The 17,311-nt window shown below is 54.8% G+C and overlaps 5 protein-coding genes across 5 annotated transcripts; 2 read left to right on the top strand and 3 right to left on the bottom strand.

The window, feature by feature from the left end:
* Positions 1-334: 334 nt before the first annotated feature.
* HER10_EVM0002318 (heterokaryon incompatibility protein) lies at positions 335-2,416 on the bottom strand (the record flags this gene model as incomplete). The annotated part of the gene is made up of 2 exons (XM_035472034.1): positions 335-1,562; positions 1,593-2,416. 2 exons carry the CDS (start codon positions 2,414-2,416, stop codon positions 335-337), a joined length of 2,052 nt encoding a protein of 683 aa, XP_035326086.1.
* Positions 2,417-2,935: 519 nt separating this feature from the next.
* Positions 2,936-5,609, top strand: HER10_EVM0003085 (DNA repair protein rhp54; the record flags this gene model as incomplete). The annotated part of the gene is made up of 2 exons (XM_035472771.1): positions 2,936-3,142; positions 3,203-5,609. Coding segments are annotated over exons 1-2 (2,409 nt in total). The 5' UTR covers positions 2,936-3,140.
* A 317-nt stretch (positions 5,610-5,926) lies between these two features.
* HER10_EVM0004410 (UDP-glucose:Glycoprotein Glucosyltransferase) lies at positions 5,927-10,948 on the bottom strand. The gene is made up of 3 exons (XM_035474058.1): positions 10,449-10,948; positions 9,210-10,383; positions 5,927-9,160 (listed from the first exon to the last, which is right to left on the bottom strand). The coding sequence occupies exons 1-3, from the start codon at positions 10,580-10,582 to the stop codon at positions 5,996-5,998; spliced, it is 4,473 nt and encodes a 1,490-aa protein (XP_035326148.1). The 5' UTR covers positions 10,583-10,948; the 3' UTR covers positions 5,927-5,995.
* Positions 10,949-11,365: 417 nt separating this feature from the next.
* Positions 11,366-15,768, top strand: HER10_EVM0010377 (coatomer WD associated region). Its single transcript, XM_035479839.1, has 6 exons — positions 11,366-11,661; positions 11,741-11,790; positions 11,855-12,174; positions 12,234-14,132; positions 14,185-15,287; positions 15,339-15,768. Exons 1-6 carry the CDS (start codon positions 11,632-11,634, stop codon positions 15,579-15,581), a joined length of 3,645 nt encoding a protein of 1,214 aa, XP_035326322.1. The 5' UTR covers positions 11,366-11,631; the 3' UTR covers positions 15,582-15,768.
* A 184-nt stretch (positions 15,769-15,952) lies between these two features.
* HER10_EVM0003110 (GANP/Nin1/mts3/eIF-3 p25 family protein) lies at positions 15,953-17,230 on the bottom strand. The gene is made up of 2 exons (XM_035472796.1): positions 16,426-17,230; positions 15,953-16,324 (listed from the first exon to the last, which is right to left on the bottom strand). The coding sequence occupies exons 1-2, from the start codon at positions 16,975-16,977 to the stop codon at positions 16,043-16,045; spliced, it is 834 nt and encodes a 277-aa protein (XP_035326110.1). The 5' UTR covers positions 16,978-17,230; the 3' UTR covers positions 15,953-16,042.
* Positions 17,231-17,311: the final 81 nt, after the last annotated feature.

Genomic DNA, 17,311 nt, shown 5'->3' with positions numbered 1-17,311 from the left:
GTCCGGCGCAAGGAAACGTTGGAATGTGCGGCTTGCGCTGGTTGTGTCGCGTTGAAGATTTCGAGTTGGGGGCCGCAGTGTCTCACCTGATTTTGGCTGTCAGCAGGTACCCTAGAACACCCCCATTGTGGGGGTCACCTCATAACTCACCGACACGGTGGTACTTCGGCAAGTCTCGGTGTGACACTCACCGAAGCACCCATGGATTCAACAATACGTAGTTCTTGATTCGTTGAACAGTGGCTGTTCTCTTTGTTCGCACACATTGAATAGAAAAGATGTGTTGTAAGTAATAAATGATAAATCCCGTAGATAGTACCCAGCAAAGATGCTGTCACTGGATGCAGACATCCTCCCACAACACATCCTCACCAACAGCCTCCCCGTGCATGATGCCGTGCACATAAGCTTCCCCAATCAACCGATAGCTAAAAGACTCAGGTATAGAAGGAACCGGCAGCTCTCGAAGTACAAGCGGTGATGGACAGCCAGCCACCACCCAAATCCCATCCCCCTCTTGCACGGATTGGCCTCCAAGTCCCATATGGCCACTATCCGTCAGGAACGGCCGCCTCTCCCAGAGTGTCTCGAACGCAAGATTCACATACACCTGACAAGTGTGTTTGAAGCGGTCAAATAATCCCTCAACCTGCTCCTGCTTCTCGCATTCCTTGAGTTGCTTCAGATACCCCATAATCACATCGCACGAGGGCACCGTCTTGCTGACATCCGACGCGGCGATTCTCTTGATGCTGTCCAGACGGCTGATGCGTTCATCAATATCGACGCCTTTTTTCATGGCGCAGTACACCTCCCACACAACGTGGTCCGCGATCCACGAATGGAACGCCTTTTGGAGGCTGCCGGGTGCGGGGTGTGTGAACGCATCTCGGTCACCGATTAACGTCCTCCAGAACGCCTCTACGCGGCACTGCCCTGTCGGCTCGTACACCGGATCGCATTGCAAGAGGAAGTCGGCCCATTGCGTGAAGCTTCCGTTCGTGGCTAGTTCCGAGTATACCTCGCCTACCAACGATACTGTGCCGATGCACAAAGCCTTGACGTGGAGGAGCCTGTCATCGACGACGCGATAGTTAGTTGGCATGGAACGACAGGCATCAAAGTAAGGGATCTCGGCGGGCCACCTCATCGCCAGAAAGGCAGAGGGCCCGTTTGCAGAGAAATCGGGCACCCAGGACGGCAGGCCCTCAATGTTCTTGACCGAGTCGTCGGGAACCGCCGTGAGCAGAGCCAGATTCTTGCATTCTTCCATGATGAAGACCGCCGTGTCGGTGTAGATGCTGACGGGCGTGCAATGTTTGCGGTAGTTGGCCTCCAACTCCGTCCTTCTGCGGCCACTGAGATCCAAAAGGAGATTGAGGATGCCCAGTAGACCAAAGACTTGGTCTCTTGGGTCGGTGGCTTCCACTCCGACCGTCAGGCGTAGCATCAAAAACAACAGCGCACCGGCTGTCTTGGTTCTGCTGCTTCCGCCTGTGCAGGCGAGCGGACCGACTATGTGGTCCAGCGTGGTGCTGTCCCACACATCGAGGATGTCGTGTCTACACCTCTGGATTGCGACGATGCCCGACGAGTTGCTGCCAATCTTGACGTCCTTGATCGTAGGGTTGTTATCGTACAAGACCTCTGACAATTGCTCGTACAGACGACTTTCGTACAGAAAGTCTGAGCAATACGCCACCGTCTCCCACGGAATAACATCGTTGCCCCAGAGAATACATGCGTCTCTTGACAAGGCGACCTCCTGGACTACCCAGACACGATTGAACCACTTGCGTTCGAAAAAGGCAACGAATGCGTACCATACGTCATCGGGTACATGTAGCAAGCCATATCTGCTCAGCGCATCGTCGTCGAAAAGAGAATTCTCCTGGTCAAAGCTGAAGTTCCGCAGGGTGTTTTCAGCCATTGTGCGAACCAAATGAGATACTTCGGCTGGGTGATGCTCATCAGTGACGAAGCCTAGCCATATGTCGACGCGGGTAGCCTTTTTGTAGATGCGGTCCATGATGCCGACTTGCATGCTCCTCTCAGTATCGTCGGCCTGATTGATGCTGATGGCGTCGATCCAGTACAGGTCACAGGAGTTACGCGCTCTGATCCAGCACAGTGCATCGTGTAGGTTCGGGAATATGTCAAAGATTTGGCCGTCGAGCATCACTGAGATTGTTGCAGGCTGCTGCGCGATCTGCCGAATGGGCCCCTTTTCTGCGAGAGGCGGTCCCCATGTGTAAGAGAGGCCACGGTAAGCTGGCAGGTCAGCAACGGCGTGTTCTTCGAGTGAAAGTTGCAACGGTCCATTATCAGTTGTTCCGCAACCTAGAATGCGTACTAGACGAATGGTTTCCTCGCCGATACGGTGGCTGTATTCGAACTTTGCTATTTCGGATGACATAGCTGCCGAGAGAACATCCTACCAGTGTCTGCTTTCTGACCATCTTCGCCAGATAGAGACATTCATATGGGAACTCGAGAGATTTTGTAGCCGCTATTATTATCGGAACACAAGCAACATAGCTCAGTTAGCCACGTATGATCATGGTAGAATCGTCAGCTGCATCATTAGGACCAAGACTAAAACGACGCCAACTTTGGTTCTCACGCACGGCTTCACCGCGCCGTACGATTGGTCAATCATTGGGGACATTTTGGTAGCGAAAGATGCCACTTGACATTATAATTCTGACGAAGGATCGATTCCGGGAAGAAGATTGACGCGCCAAGTTGTGGCTGAGTGTCCCGTGAAGTTATACCCTTCAACATCGACATGTTGGGGGTGGAGGAGGAGGAAGCTGGGTGTAAGTGGGCACAGACAATCTAGAACCTTAGTGGATGAACCCACAGAAGAAAGCTTTAGGTAAGCAAGAGTGGTGAGGTAAGCAGATTAAATAGATGGGCCCTGGTGCCTGGGGCACGTGAAAGCGTGTTTGAGTGGCGACGCGGGTCGAGTCGCGCTTTGCCCCAAATCAACACCAGGCCCTCCGACCAGGAACATTGCTCTTATTCTTTTCCCTCCATCTTCATCCCTCACTTCTCTGCTGCTCTCTGCGAAGCCTTACCCCCGGGATTGCGCATAAACTGCACCCGCAGCATTGCTACACCACAAATCGCGGTTCACAATGTACGCAACTCTAGTCAACGCTTCTCCAACTAACACGGCACTGTATTAACCCCTCCATAGGACTGTCGACGTCACCGCCACCCCGATCGCGAACAAGGAGAACGTGCCTTCTAAGCGATGGCCGACTCCCCAGTCGGTTGACAAGCTGTCAAGACCGTTCAAATGCCCCGGATCAGCAACGAGAACAGTCGCAACCGACAGACCGGCGCGCAAGAAGAGAAGGGTCGATTACAAGGGCGCTGATGGCGAGACTGACGCCGATAAGCCCTACACAAATGCCGATCGCCTGGCTTTAGCGAACCGAGATGCAAACAGATTCCCCGTCTTCCAGGCCAAGGACAAGTCAACAGTATTTCGCAAGGCATTCTCGGTGCCTCTGATCAACAAGAATACCAGTGCCTATAACCCGAACCGACCTCCGCCAACACTTGGTCTGCGCACGGGAGCACAATTCATTGCCAAGCCGTTGCACGACCCCAGTGGCGAGTTTGCCATTGTGCTATACGACCCGACCATTGACGATAAGCCCAAAGAACCCGAGAAGAAGGAAGATAAGAAGGATGTCGAGGCCGAGACTAAGATTGACGCGCCTCTCGTCCACAAGAGCCTGGCGGAGATTCTCGGAATCAAGAAGAAGGTCGAAGGGGAGCACCCCCGAGTTCCTGTTGTCATTGACCCACGATTGGCCAAGGTTCTGAGACCACATCAGGTCGAGGGTGTCAAGTTCATGTACAGATGCGTTACTGGCATGATTGAGGAGAAGGCCAATGGCTGCATCATGGCCGACGAGATGGGTCTCGGAAAGACCCTGCAGTGCATCACTTTGCTCTGGACCCTTCTGAAGCAATCTCCGGATGCTGGAAAGAGCACAATCCAGAAGGCCATTGTTGCGTGCCCTTCCAGTTTGGTCCGCAATTGGGCCAACGAATTGGTCAAATGGCTTGGTGCCGATGCCGTCACGCCTTTTGCAATCGACGGAAAGGCGTCCAAGGAAGAACTCACGCGACAGCTGCGTCAGTGGGCTATTGCGAGCGGCAGATCGGTCACAAGACCAGTCATTATCGTTTCCTACGAGACCCTTCGTCTCAACGTTGAAGAGCTGAAACACACCAAGATCGGCCTCATGCTTTGCGATGAAGGCCATCGTCTCAAGAACGGAGACAGTCAGACTTTCAGCGCACTCAACAACTTGAATGTCACGCGACGAGTCATTCTGTCCGGAACACCCATCCAGAACGACTTGTCCGAGTACTTCTCCCTGATTAGCTTCGCTAACCCGGATCTGCTTGGTACTCGGCTCGAGTTCCGCAAAAGATTCGAGCTTCCGATTCTCCGCGGACGTGACGCCGATGCCCTCGAGTCTGAAAGGAAGAAGGGTGACGAGTGTCTGTCCGAGCTCTTGGGCATTGTCAATAAGTTTATCATTCGTCGCACCAACGACATCTTGTCCAAGTACTTGCCCGTCAAGTACGAGCATGTCGTGTTCTGCAATCTTGCACCCTTCCAGCTCGATCTTTACAACTACTTCATCACCAGTCCGGACATTCAGGCGCTTCTCCGTGGCAAGGGCAGTCAGCCCCTCAAAGCCATCAACATCCTCAAGAAGCTCTGCAACCACCCGGATCTGCTTAACATCTCGGATGATTTGCCCGGCTCGGAGAACTGCTTCCCCGATGACTATGTCCCGAAAGAGGCGCGTGGCAGAGATAGAGATATCAAGCCATGGTACTCAGGCAAGATGCAAGTCCTCGACCGCATGCTCGCCCGTATCCGCCAGGACACAAACGACAAGATTGTGCTCATCAGCAATTACACACAGACGCTTGACCTGTTCGAGAAGCTCTGCCGTAATCGTGCTTACGGCTGCCTGCGCCTCGACGGCACCATGAACGTCAATAAGCGCCAAAAGCTCGTTGACAAGTTCAACAACCCGGACGGAGATGAGTTTGTATTCCTCTTGAGTTCCAAGGCTGGTGGCTGCGGTCTCAACCTCATCGGCGCCAACCGCCTGGTCCTCTTCGACCCCGACTGGAACCCCGCCGCAGATCAACAGGCCCTCGCTCGTGTCTGGCGTGACGGCCAGAAGAAGGACTGCTTCGTCTACCGCTTCATCGCCACGGGAACCATTGAGGAAAAGATTTTCCAGCGCCAGTCCCACAAGCAATCGCTGTCCAGTTGCGTCGTCGACTCCGCCGAGGATGTTGAGCGGCACTTTTCGCTCGACAGTTTGCGCGAGCTGTTCCAGTACCGGCCCGGCACCAAATCTGACACGCACGATACGTTCAAGTGCAAGCGGTGCAAGCCCGATGGCAGGCAGTATATGAAGTCGCCCGCCATGCTGTACGGCGACACGAGCACGTGGAACCACTTTGTGAATGAGGGGTTGAAGCCGATTCAGGATCTGTTGCTGAGACAGGAGTGTGGGGAGCCGGAGGTGTCTGCTGTGTTCCAGTATATTTCGCATTAGAGCGTCGTCGGTTTCGACGGATGGTTATGGGCATGCATGCATTACGAACTTGTGGTTTTTTCTGTTCGAAGAAGTCAACAGAGGGGTGTTTGGGAGTTGTATGAATTTGGGATGGCGACGGTGTTACGGGGGGCTTTGCTTGATACTGGACTTTATGAGAGGTCCGTATATACATTATACATGAGCTAGATATATTCTCGATTGAGAAAACGTGGTGGCATGTCGAGCGTTTTTTCCCAGATTAAATCAAATGAAGAAAGAAGACTAAAATGCCATGGAATGCAATTGTTTGTTTCTTTCCTATCTTTCTATGTAATGCTCAATGCTACGTGCAACTCTACACCATAATCGTAAGGTTCCCTGACCTAAAAATTCGTGATGTCTGTCTAGAGCTCGTCTCTAACATGCGTCTGTTCCGAGGGTGGCTCCTCCCAGTTGCGGCTCTTTGTGTTCTTCTCCACCTCCACGACAACAGGTTTCTGTTCCGCTCCATCATCGATAACGACCTCCGTCTTCTCCTCCTTCTTGGGCGCCTCGGCGGGCAGACCCTTGCGCTTGCGATCGAGGGCGGCGATCTCGTCATCGTAGACGGTCCACTCGGGCACCTGACGCCTGGCGCGATCGAGCTTGGGCTCCTTTGTCTGCGGATTGTTGCAGAGGTCAATCGTCTTGGCGACGCGCTGGCTCTCGTCGGAGCACCACGTCTCGCACCACAGCCACTCCTGCGGCAGGCTGTGGATGGGGATCTGGAACTGCATGTGGTTGGGCAGGTCCTGGTCGAGGTTGGCGAGGGAGTTGGGGTCGGCGCTGAGGGAGTGGTAGGTCTGGCGGAGGCGGTCGCCCGCGGCGAGCTCGCGGAAGCGGCGGAGGTCGACGACGTAGAGGGCCGAGATGTGGTAGGGCTGGCCGCGGAGGTAGTTTGCCCAGTAGCCCTGTTTCCAGAAGCGGAAGCCTTCCATCTCGGTGCGGGAGTCGCACATGGGCGTGAAGCCGTAGGGCTTGCCCTCGAGGTCGTGGTTGACGAGGGACATCATGTCGGTGCGGACGATCTGGTCGGCGTCGACAAAGATGACCTTGTCGAGGGAGAGGGGGAAGAGCACGTCGAGGAAGAGGATCTTGTAGCCCCAGATCTCGCGCTGCTTCTCCTTTTGCTGACGCAGCCAGTGAGGCCACTTGAACGTCACCATCTCGTACTTGAATCCGTATTCCTTGGCCATGTGCGGGATGAAGTCCTTGAAGGAGGGGGAAAGGAACTGCTCAATGAACCAGAACTTGACAGTGTGCTTGGTGTTCTTCATGACGCTGACCATCATGATGTTGAGCATGCGCTCGTAGAGATGGCCGCTGGCGACGGAGAAGATGTTGATCTCGGCGTGCTCCTCGTCGGACGCGGACTTCTTTTTACCTAGGATGCCTCCGGCGAACTTGAGGCCACGGCCGACGATGCTGTTGTCCTCGGGTTCGGCCAGCACATCGGACTCTTCTTGGCCTGGCTTACGTGACAGACGAGGGTACAGAGTCGTGCCTTGGAAATCCATCAGCACCACCTCGGTGCCCTCATCGCCCGGCACGGGAGCCCATCCCTTTGCACCGATACTATCGATGGCGTAAATGTCGGTGCTCCTTCCCTCCTTGAGCTTGATGTTGTAAAATCCCGGGTTCGCCTTGAACTGGAAGTATCCCAGGTTGGCCATAATCAGGGTATCGGCGAAATGAGGCTCCTTCTCAGTGCCCAAAACCACCTGCGCGCCGCGGGGAGGCTGCGACTGCCCTCCCTCACGAGAGTGTCCCTCGATAAGGATGCTCTCGAGCTCGTATGAGGCGTGCACGTTCGACTTGATGGAGCTGAGCTTGATGTTGTCCGGATCGAAGGGCGAGACTTTGGGTGCAACGAGCCACGACGGTGGAACGTCCATGCCAGCATTGAGAAGAGCTTCAGAGGGCAAGCTCTTGAAGGATGCCTCAAGTGCGCGAACTTTGCCGGTTTCATCAAAGGTCGGCTCTGACTCAAGCACGTATCGGAAGAATCTCTTGACGGGCAGTTCGTCAATCTTATCCTTGGGGTTAAGGAAGAGCTTCAGATACACGCCCTCCAGCTCAGAGACAACCTTGAGGATAGGCGCCCACCGCTGTGCCTGCTCACTGGCAGGGTTGAGAACACCAACCAAATGAATGCTTGATGTCTCGGGGTTTCCGATCTCAATGGCAGTGTAGGTTGAGTTCCAAGCATCGTGGGCGCTGACGCGCAATGATGGCGCAGACTCGAAAATGCCAGCAGGGAGGTCAGAGATGGTCGACAGCGCCGTGACTGACGTGATCTTAGCAGCTGCCAGGGGACCGGCGATCTTGTCTGTCAACCCAAGCTCGTCCACTGCTGCATAGACGGGGAGGATGCGAGCCTTCTGCTCGAACTCCAAGAGGAACTGGAAGTCATCGCCCTGGAAGGGGTCTTCTTCAGTGAAAGGCCCAACGACACGGCCGTTGAGGATAAGCAGGTTGGAACCTGGCTTGATCGCGGCCAAGGAGAGGAACTCGTTGAGGACTGCAGTGAAGATTGCATCCGAATCACTAGGAGCGGCACTGAGGATGTCCTTGATATCGGAAAGAGTCTCAGCTTCAGCAAGTTTGTCGCCGCCATTCTTCAACGCCATGTTTACACTGGATGCTGAGGCAGATGCTGAAGGGTTGTGCACAGCGTCGAGACGCACGCCAGGGTTGTTGCGACGGAAAGCCAAGGCCGACAGGAGAAGGTTTGCTCCCTCGTCCAAGGTGAAATCTCCAACTACCGTCAGAACAGCCCAGTTTTCTTTCGTCGAGTCTGCATAAGCCTCAATCACCGGGACCTTGCTGAACAGACCGTCAAACTCGGTGTAGATTTTGTTGACATCGAGGACCTGCAGAGACTTTTCATCTTCTGGGTAGATATAGGTGTTGCGACGTTTGACGGCCTTCTCGAGGAAGAAATCCGGGATCCAGGCCTTCTCGTCGACCATGCCGAGGTAAACGGCGCGCTGAATCGCCTGCAAGTCACTGGAAGCCTTCATACTCATGGCCTGAAGCCAGTTGCCCTCGCGAGGAACCGGAACACCGTTGATGAAGACAGGCGGAACGAGCGTATTCGCGTTGAGTCTCTTTGCCCAGTTCTTGGCCAGCTTGACAATACTATCAAGTTCGTCTGACTGCACCACCTCGGCAAAAGAAAGGAGTTTCGAGTCTGGAAGAGGCTCACGGTCCTTGATGGCCTGGTCGAACGAGCCTTGGTCCGGCTTCTCAGTCTTGGAGGACTGCATGGCAGCATCGAGATACTCAATGAAGCCATCCAAGCCGTAGTTGTCGAGGAGATAGTAGAGAATCTTGCTGATTTGGAATGCATCCTCCGTGGGCGTCAGAGGAACTAGACCGAAACGAATGGGAAGCTTCCGCTGGACGAAGGAGTTCATCTGAGCGACGACGCTGAGATCTTCCATCTTGGAGAAGTCAACGGGGATGATGAGATTGAAGATATCGCGCTTGATGGGCGGGAGCTGGCCAGGGTAGACACGCTGAAGGAGCTGTTGGGAGTTAGTATTTTAGTCTCAAGCAGAAGAGGATCAGACACACCGAAGTCAACTGGTCAGGGAAATCCTGGTAACGCTCATCCTTCTCGAGGTCGTTGAGGAACATGATGACCTGCTCCTCCTCAAGGTCATCCGTCCAGTCGAATCGCGGGGGCTCTTCGTCCGACTTGGACTCAGCAACCTTGGGGTGGCCGAGAAGAGACACAGCTTGGCCGCCGGTAAATCCAAGATCGCGAACGCCGTCGATAAGCTTGCGCTCACGGCGGAGAAGATCAATGATGGTGAATGCTTCAATCTGGCGCTCAATGAGCTGCACTCCGTTCATCCAAAGCACGTTCATGCCGCTTGGAACCAATTGCTGGCGATTGAGTTGATGCTCGGCAAGGAACTCGGCAGACACATTATGGGCAGCAATGGAAGTTGAGAACTTGGGGAAGTCTTGCGACAACTTGAGAAGCGCCTCAAAGGGGTTCTGGCTCTGCATGACGAAGGAGGCGGCCTTCAGACCAAGTTCCTGTACCTCAGACTTTGATAGCGGCTTCAGATCAGCGACCTCCTCGGCAGCGTCCAAGACCTCCTCAGTCTTGACGGTCTTCTGTGCGTCGTCCTGGTGCGCTTCTCGGTCATCAATGACGATGTAGTCGGTCCTCTTCAGGGCCAACTCAACCCCATATCCGCTGACGGGCAGAGGCTCCTCGTACTTGCCAGCCGGCTTCGTGTAACGCAGGCGGTACTCGAGCTCTCCATTACGAGCCTTCTGAGCCAGAGCGATGTGGAAAGATCCGAAAGAAGGCGAAGTTGGATCTGCGTATAAGATGGCCTCCTTGCCAGATCCTAGGACTCGGTCGAAGGGCAGCACCTTTGCGCCATCCAATGCAGAATCCTTTGCAGCATCTAGGGACGGAGTGCAGTACTGTTTCCCTCCTTGCTCAGCCCAGACTTCGCAGCCATCTTGATTATCAGCGTCGACTTTGGGCTCTACGGCAGTTCGGTAGTATTGATAGTGGGCTTCGATGCGAGGAGCGGCGGTTCGTAGGGAAAGGGCCAGCTTGAAAGTGGACAGGGCGTCCGGTGTAGTAATGTGCCCATCCTCATTCAGGGTGAGGAGGAACTTGTCGTAGACTTCTTTGTCAGTCTTGGCTTCGCTGAAGTGCCCACCAGCAATGCGGTCGAGAAGAGGAAAGTAGGCAGTTGCGTTTTCACCAGCAGCTGTCTCACTAGAGCAAAGGTGTCAGCCGGCAGTGAAACAAACAAGGGGAAAGGGAAGAGCAGCTTCACTTACAGCAGCTCAAGGAGATAGGGGCCAGAAGGAAAGGCAGCCTTCATGTCCACAGTTACAGAGGGGACTGCGGCGACGTTGACAGCTGCCAGAAATGACAGGCCAACGCCCATTGGCAATTGCGACAACCGCACCATGGTGAAGGAGGGAGCGCGACGGCCGGCGCAAGGCTGTTCTTCGGAGTTGTGGGTGCTTGCAGCTTTAGATAGTTGTTGGCTTGGGAGATTGAGAGAAAGAGTGTTGACCTCCTTCGGGGTCGAGATTGGGTAGAAGTATTTCTCGACGACTTATTCCTCCCAGCCGAAAAGGAGGGCAAGGGGTGGGTGAATTCTAAGACAGACAACTTCTGAAAGGAAGTATCTTGGGCTTGGAGAGGAAAAAGGTAGGGACACCGCGGAAGGCGATTTATTTATCGCCTCTGTCGCATGGCTGGTGCAAGAATGCTTGGAGGGGCTTCCAAAGGTGAATTCGGTAAGATAGGTATGGCAAGCGGGTCAAACGTCAGGTATCGGTAGGTAGATAATACTAGGAGGTGCTCGGTCTGGGGGACTGGTGTAAGTGAACGCGCCTTCTGAACACATTGACAAAAGAGCTGTACCAAAGAAGACTAGCGTCTCCTCTGCCAGGGGTGTTAGGTCCACGGGGAGAAACGGCAGAAAAACGGGCCTATTGGAGGGGCAGTTGCTTACCTCAGCTTCGCTCAGTCCAGGCCTCCCCATCTGGCAGCGTGGCACCTCATTGAAAGGGAGAGTCAATGTCCCCAGGCACCTGGCAAACCCTTACCTAAGCACCAAAGGTACGTATGCAAGGGGCGGGCGGTGAGGACACGGTTGTCGGCGGAACTCTGATGCGGGCAGCTCCTGTCAATCGGCGCCCATTAGGTTGGACCCACAGAAATAACCCACACTTTACAGATGGCCACGAAGCGGAATTGTTACTAGGGGCTCTGAGACGAGGAAGTGGCCTTTACGTATCTCTCTACCTCACTACGGATACTTCTACGCATCCAACCCCTTCACCGCGTCCTCTTTTCGTGACCCGTGAATGTCACCATCCCCTTTCACTCCAGCTGCAGCCTTTCTCGGTCGGTAAGCTGGCTTGCACTTGAATCCCATTTTCTCCAGAGGTGCCGCCTGATTTCCCCCCTGCTGGTTGCTAGAAGCTCCGGCTTCACCTCCCCGCCAAAATGCAGGCCTCCTCGGGCATGTTGACCAAGGTACGCTCCGCCCTCGGCGCATTGCATCTCTGACGAGATCCTATCTTCTGCTTGAGTCCATTGCTCACGTAGTGTACAGTTCGAGTCCAAGTCCTCCCGCGCAAAGGGCATCGCCTTCCACCCCAAGAGGTGAGCTCTCAACCCATAGCTTCCCATCTTCGAGTCTGCCCCCTTGCTGACCAACAGCTACCAGACCATGGATCCTCGTCGCACTTCACTCCTCCACGATTCAGCTTTGGGATTACCGCATGGGAACATTGATCGATCGATTCGAAGAGCACGATGGCCCGGTTCGAGGAATTGACTTCCACAAGACACAACCCCTCTTCGTTTCTGGAGGTGACGACTACAAGATCAAGGTCTGGTCCTACCAGACCCGCCGATGCCTCTTCACCTTGAACGGCCATCTCGACTACGTTCGCACCGTCTTCTTCCATCATGAATTGCCATGGATTCTGTCGGCATCCGACGATCAGACGATCAGGATATGGAACTGGCAGAACCGCTCTCTGAGTGCGCACAATCCCTAGGATCCCGTGATGGCCGTGAAGGCAACTAACTTTGATTTGCAGTCTGCACCATGACAGGACACAACCACTACGCAATGTGCGCCCAATTCCACCCGAAGGAAGACCTCGTCGTCTCTGCCTCCCTCGACCAGTCTGTCCGAGTTTGGGACATTTCCGGCTTGCGCAAGAAGCACTCGGCCCCGACATCGATGACCTTCGAAGACCAGGTCGCGCGCGCGAACCAAAACCAGACCGACATGTTTGGTAACACCGATGCTGTTGTCAAGTTTGTCTTGGAAGGCCATGACCGCGGTGTCAATTGGGTTGCCTTCCACCCGACCATGCCGCTGATTGTGTCTGCTGGCGATGACCGACTCGTCAAGCTGTGGCGCATGAGCGAAACGAAGGCCTGGGAGGTCGACACCTGCAGAGGACACTTCCAGAACGCCTCTGGCTGCTTGTTCCACCCCCACCAAGACTTGATCCTGTCTGTCGGCGAGGACAAGACCATCCGCGTCTGGGACCTCAACAAGCGCACCGCGGTGCAGTCCTTCAAGCGCGAGAACGACCGATTCTGGGTCATTGCCGCCCACCCCGAAATCAACTTGTTTGCTGCTGGCCACGACAACGGTGTCATGGTCTTCAAGCTGGAGAGAGAGAGACCGGCATCGTCAGTATACCAGAACAACCTCTTCTACATCACCAAGGAGAAGCATGTCAGATCCTACGACTTCCAGAAGAGTACCGAAAGCCCGACTTTACTCTCTCTCAAGAAGCTTGGAAGCCCTTGGACCCCGCCGCGAACCTTGTCGTACAACCCGGCCGAACGCTCCGTTCTCGTCACCTCTCCCTCCGACAGCGGATCTTACGAACTGATCAACCTTCCTCGCGATGGATCCGGTGCCATTGAGCCCACCGAGTCGAAGCGCGGCCAGGGCAACTCGGCCATCTTCGTCGCTCGCAACCGTTTCGCTGTCCTGAACACGTCTAGCCAGACAATCGACATCAAGGACCTTTCCAACAACACGACCCGTTCCTTCAAGCCTCCCGTCGGAACCAGCGACATCTACTTCGGTGGTACCGGCAACCTCCTCATCATTACCCCCACAGCTGTTCATCTTTACGACATCGGGCAGAAGAAGAGCGTCGCCGAGTTGGCTGTTAACGGTGTCAAGTACGTTGTGTGGTCAAATGACGGACTGTACGCGGCACTTTTGAGCAAGCACAACGTCACTATCGTGACAAAGACCCTCGAGCAGGTCAGCACATTGCACGAGACTATCCGAATCAAGAGTGCAACCTGGGATGATGCTGGTGTTCTGCTGTACTCGACCCTCAACCACATCAAGTACACGCTTCTGAATGGAGACAATGGTATCGTCCGCACCCTGGACCAGACTGTCTATTTGGTCCGTGTCAAGGGCCGTAACGTCTACTGCCTTGACAGAGCGGCCAAGCCCAAGGTTCTCCACGTCGATCCCACCGAATACCGATTCAAACTGGCCCTCGTCAAGCGTAACTACGAGGAGATGCTCCACATCATTCAGAACTCCAGTCTTGTTGGTCAATCCATCATCTCCTACCTTCAGAAGAAGGGATACCCCGAGATTGCTCTGCAGTTCGTCCAGGACCCCGCGACCCGATTCGAGCTCGCAATCGAGTGCGGAAACTTGGACGTTGCTGTCGAGACTGCCAAGGAGCTGGATCGTCCTAAGCTTTGGCAGAGGTTGAGCGCCGAGGCTTTGGCTCACGGAAACCACCAGGTCGTCGAGATGGCTTACCAAAAGCTCAAGCAGTTCGACAAGCTTTCATTCCTGTACTTGTCTACCGGTGACCACTCTAAGCTGGCACGTATGGCCAAGATTGCCGAACACAGAGGTGACTTTACTGCACGTTTCCAGAACGCCCTCTACCTCGGCGAGGTTGAGGACAGGATCCAGATGTTCAAGGAAATCGACCTGTGTAAGTTTGTCACAACGTAAGCATTAGTGAGATCTCAACTAACAAGACATAGACCCGTTGGCATACATGACCGCCAAGTCCCACGGCTTGGAGGAGGAGTGCCAGGCTATTCTCGAGGCCACTGGTCTCACCGAGGACCAACTGGAGACGCCTACGATTGGGGAGGCTTTGACGCCCCCTAAGCCCGTCGTCCCCACGTTCAAGGCAAACTGGCCTACCAAGGCTACTTCCCAGTCTGTCTTCGAGAAAGCCCTGCTTGGCCAGGTTGAGGGACTGTCTTTGGAGGATACTCCTGCAGCTGCCAACGGCTTTGACGATGATGTCGAAGAGGATGCCGCTGCGAAGAAGAATGGCAACCTCATCGACGTTGACGATGACGAGGATGCGGCAGGCTGGGACCTGGGTGATGATGTCGTTCCCGAGATTGAGGGCGACTTCGTGAACGTTGACAGTGCCGACGCTGGTGGCGCTGGAAGTAGCGAGGCCGACCTCTGGGCTCGCAACTCTCCTCTGGCTGTGGATCATGTTGCTGGTGGCTCATTTGAGTCAGCAATGCAACTCCTCAACAGACAAGTGGGAGCGGTCAACTTTGCGCCGCTGAAGCCCCGCTTCCTCGAAGTTTACCAGGCATCAAAAACGTATCTCCCGGCCTCTGCAAACCTTCCTCCTTTGGTCAACTATGTCCGACGTACGATTGAGGAGACGGACCCTAGAAAGGTGTTGCCGATTGTGCCCAGGGATCTCGAGTTCCTGGCGACCAACGATCTGCAACAGGGTTACAACTCGATGAAGACGAACAAGCTCGAGGACGGTCTTCAGATCTTCAAGGGTATCCTCCATGCCATCCTTATCAATGCTGTTTCAGGCGAAAGCGAGGTCGCCGAGGCCAAGAAGCTCATCACATCCGCCAGCGAATATGCCGTGGCCATGGAGATTGAGCTCAGCCGTCGCAAGCTCGGCACTACTGGCGAGCAGCTCAAGCGCAACCTTGAGTTGTCAGCCTACTTTACCATCCCGAAGATTGAGGTTCCTCATCGCCAGCTGGCCCTGCACAACGCGATGCAATTGGCGATAAGAAACAAGAACTACGGTTCAGCACTGAGCTTTGCCAACCGCATTATTGCCAATGGCGGCTCCAGCAAGCTGACTGAAAACGTGAGTATCAACCTTTGATCCCAAATATTCCCAGACTGACACCCTTTGCAGGCCAAGAAAGCCAAGGCTCAATGCGAGCGCAACCCCTCAGATGCGATTGAGATCGAATTTGACCAGTTTGCCGAGTTTGATATCTGCGCAGCCAGCCACTCACCCATTTACAGCGGCACTTCCTACGAGGAGTGCGCCTTTGATGGCTCCAAGTACCACAGCAAGTACAAGGGCACCGTTTGCAAGGTCTGCGGGGTGTGCGAGGTTGGCAAGCACGGCAGTGGCCTGAAGCTCTTCGCGTAGAGAGAGCTAGCTAGTATAATAGATGTCGCCGACCCATGATGGGGTGAAGACTGCATGATTTGGTGCAGTAACGCTGGCCGATGGGGGAATTGGTCTTGGGAAAAGTTTACAGTAGACAGACTGGAGTGTCTGATGAAAACCCCGGGCTTTTGATTGTTAGCAATAGTTTTGTGGGAGACGAATATATGTCATCATTTGATCCATGACCTCTGATGTGCCAGCGCAATTGAACGTTCGATGTCCCCGCGTGCTCAGTGCAGTCCTAGAGCTCGCCGCCCATCTGGACCGACAAGGTTGATGAACATGCATTTCACGCTTATCTAGAACGCATTCATGATGAGATCGTTAACGCCCGGATTGGATTCCTGTATCCGAGCTTTCCTTCTTTCATGGTCTGTCTAATCGCATGAATATTAATACATCAAAAACATACGCCCCCTTTCCTCTCTGCAAAACCACGTCTACACAATGGTCTCCAGTTCCCTGGCGTATCCCAGCGCGTTCTCTATCACCATCTGGCTCATCTCCTTCTCGGTGGTGCCGTCCTCGGCGGCGACGCCCTCGGCGGTGTCGGGGAAGAAGATGTGGCCCTCCTTCAGGATCCAGCCGCGCGCCTGGGCGAAGGAGATGACGTCGCCCTCGGAGTCGAGGAAGAGGAGGGATTTCGCGGAGCTGATGGGCAGGCTTGGGTATGCGCGCTCGCTGCTTGAGGCGATTTCGGAGCGGATTTGGAAGGTGAGGATCTTTTGAGGATGAGAGTGTCAGCATCAACGGTCCTTTACTGTATAGATATCTTGTATAGATCATCATGGAGCTGAAAAGAATGGACGACTGGGGGCCTTACCTCTGAGAAGACACCGTACTCCTCGCTGGGCACCTCACGGCTCTTGAGTGCGTTCCACACGCGGTCGTAGCTGCCCTCCATCAACCACCTCTCGAGACGGATGGGGTAGCCCAGGTACTTGTCGCCCTCGACGGCGCTGCTATCGCCGCCGCCCTCGCGGTTGGCCAGGCTCTCGAGCTCCGAGTGGAACTCGGCGTAGCGGCCCTGGGTGAGCAGGAGAAGCAGGTAGAGGCCGGTGACCTTGTTGCGCTCGGGGACGTTGGGCGGGAGGACGTTGGAGGGGAGCTCGTAGAAGGGCTGGAGCTGCTGGACGTAGCGGGTGAAGGCGTCTGGGTTCTTTGCGCGGATGGAGGCGAGGGCGCCGAGCTCGTAGGTCTCGCGGGCGAGGGCGAGGAGCTGGGGGGAGGTTTTGGGGTTCGAGGGGGTGAGGGCGTTGAGCTGGAGGAGGTGTAGTTTTGCTTTGGAGAGGAGGGCGGAGGATTCGGCGTAGGGGAGGGAGGAGCCTTTGGTCTTGAGCTGGGTGAGGACCTGTTGGAGGTTGCGGTCCGCCATTTTTGGTGGTGGTTATGTATGTGTGTGTGTATGTGTTGCGGGGTGGGTTGGGTTGGTGGTGTTCCGGTTGTCGGGGACTGATGTCGGCAACGGTCGTGTAACGGAGGCAGGTAGTTGCTGTTATGGGAGGTCGATTGACAAGTCTGCTTCGTTGTGGTTTCGTGGAGAGGAAATGGAGAGACGTGGAATTGTGGTGGTGTTGATCGTGTCAAAGGTTGGAGTGTCCAGATGCTAAGGTAAGGTAGGTTCGACGCTTTGGGTGTTTGGCTCAGCAGGCTGAGAGGCTGACGAAAGGTGCCGTCAAGCTGGCCAGGTCCGTGCAGGGGTCCTGCCC

Source organism: Colletotrichum scovillei, assembly GCF_011075155.1.
Source record: "Colletotrichum scovillei strain TJNH1 chromosome Unknown Contig00012, whole genome shotgun sequence".
In the NCBI taxonomy this organism is placed as follows: Eukaryota; Fungi; Ascomycota; class Sordariomycetes; order Glomerellales; family Glomerellaceae; genus Colletotrichum; species Colletotrichum scovillei.
The sequence above is the reverse complement of the archived record's forward strand: the minus strand, read 5'-3'. Positions and strand labels throughout refer to the sequence as shown.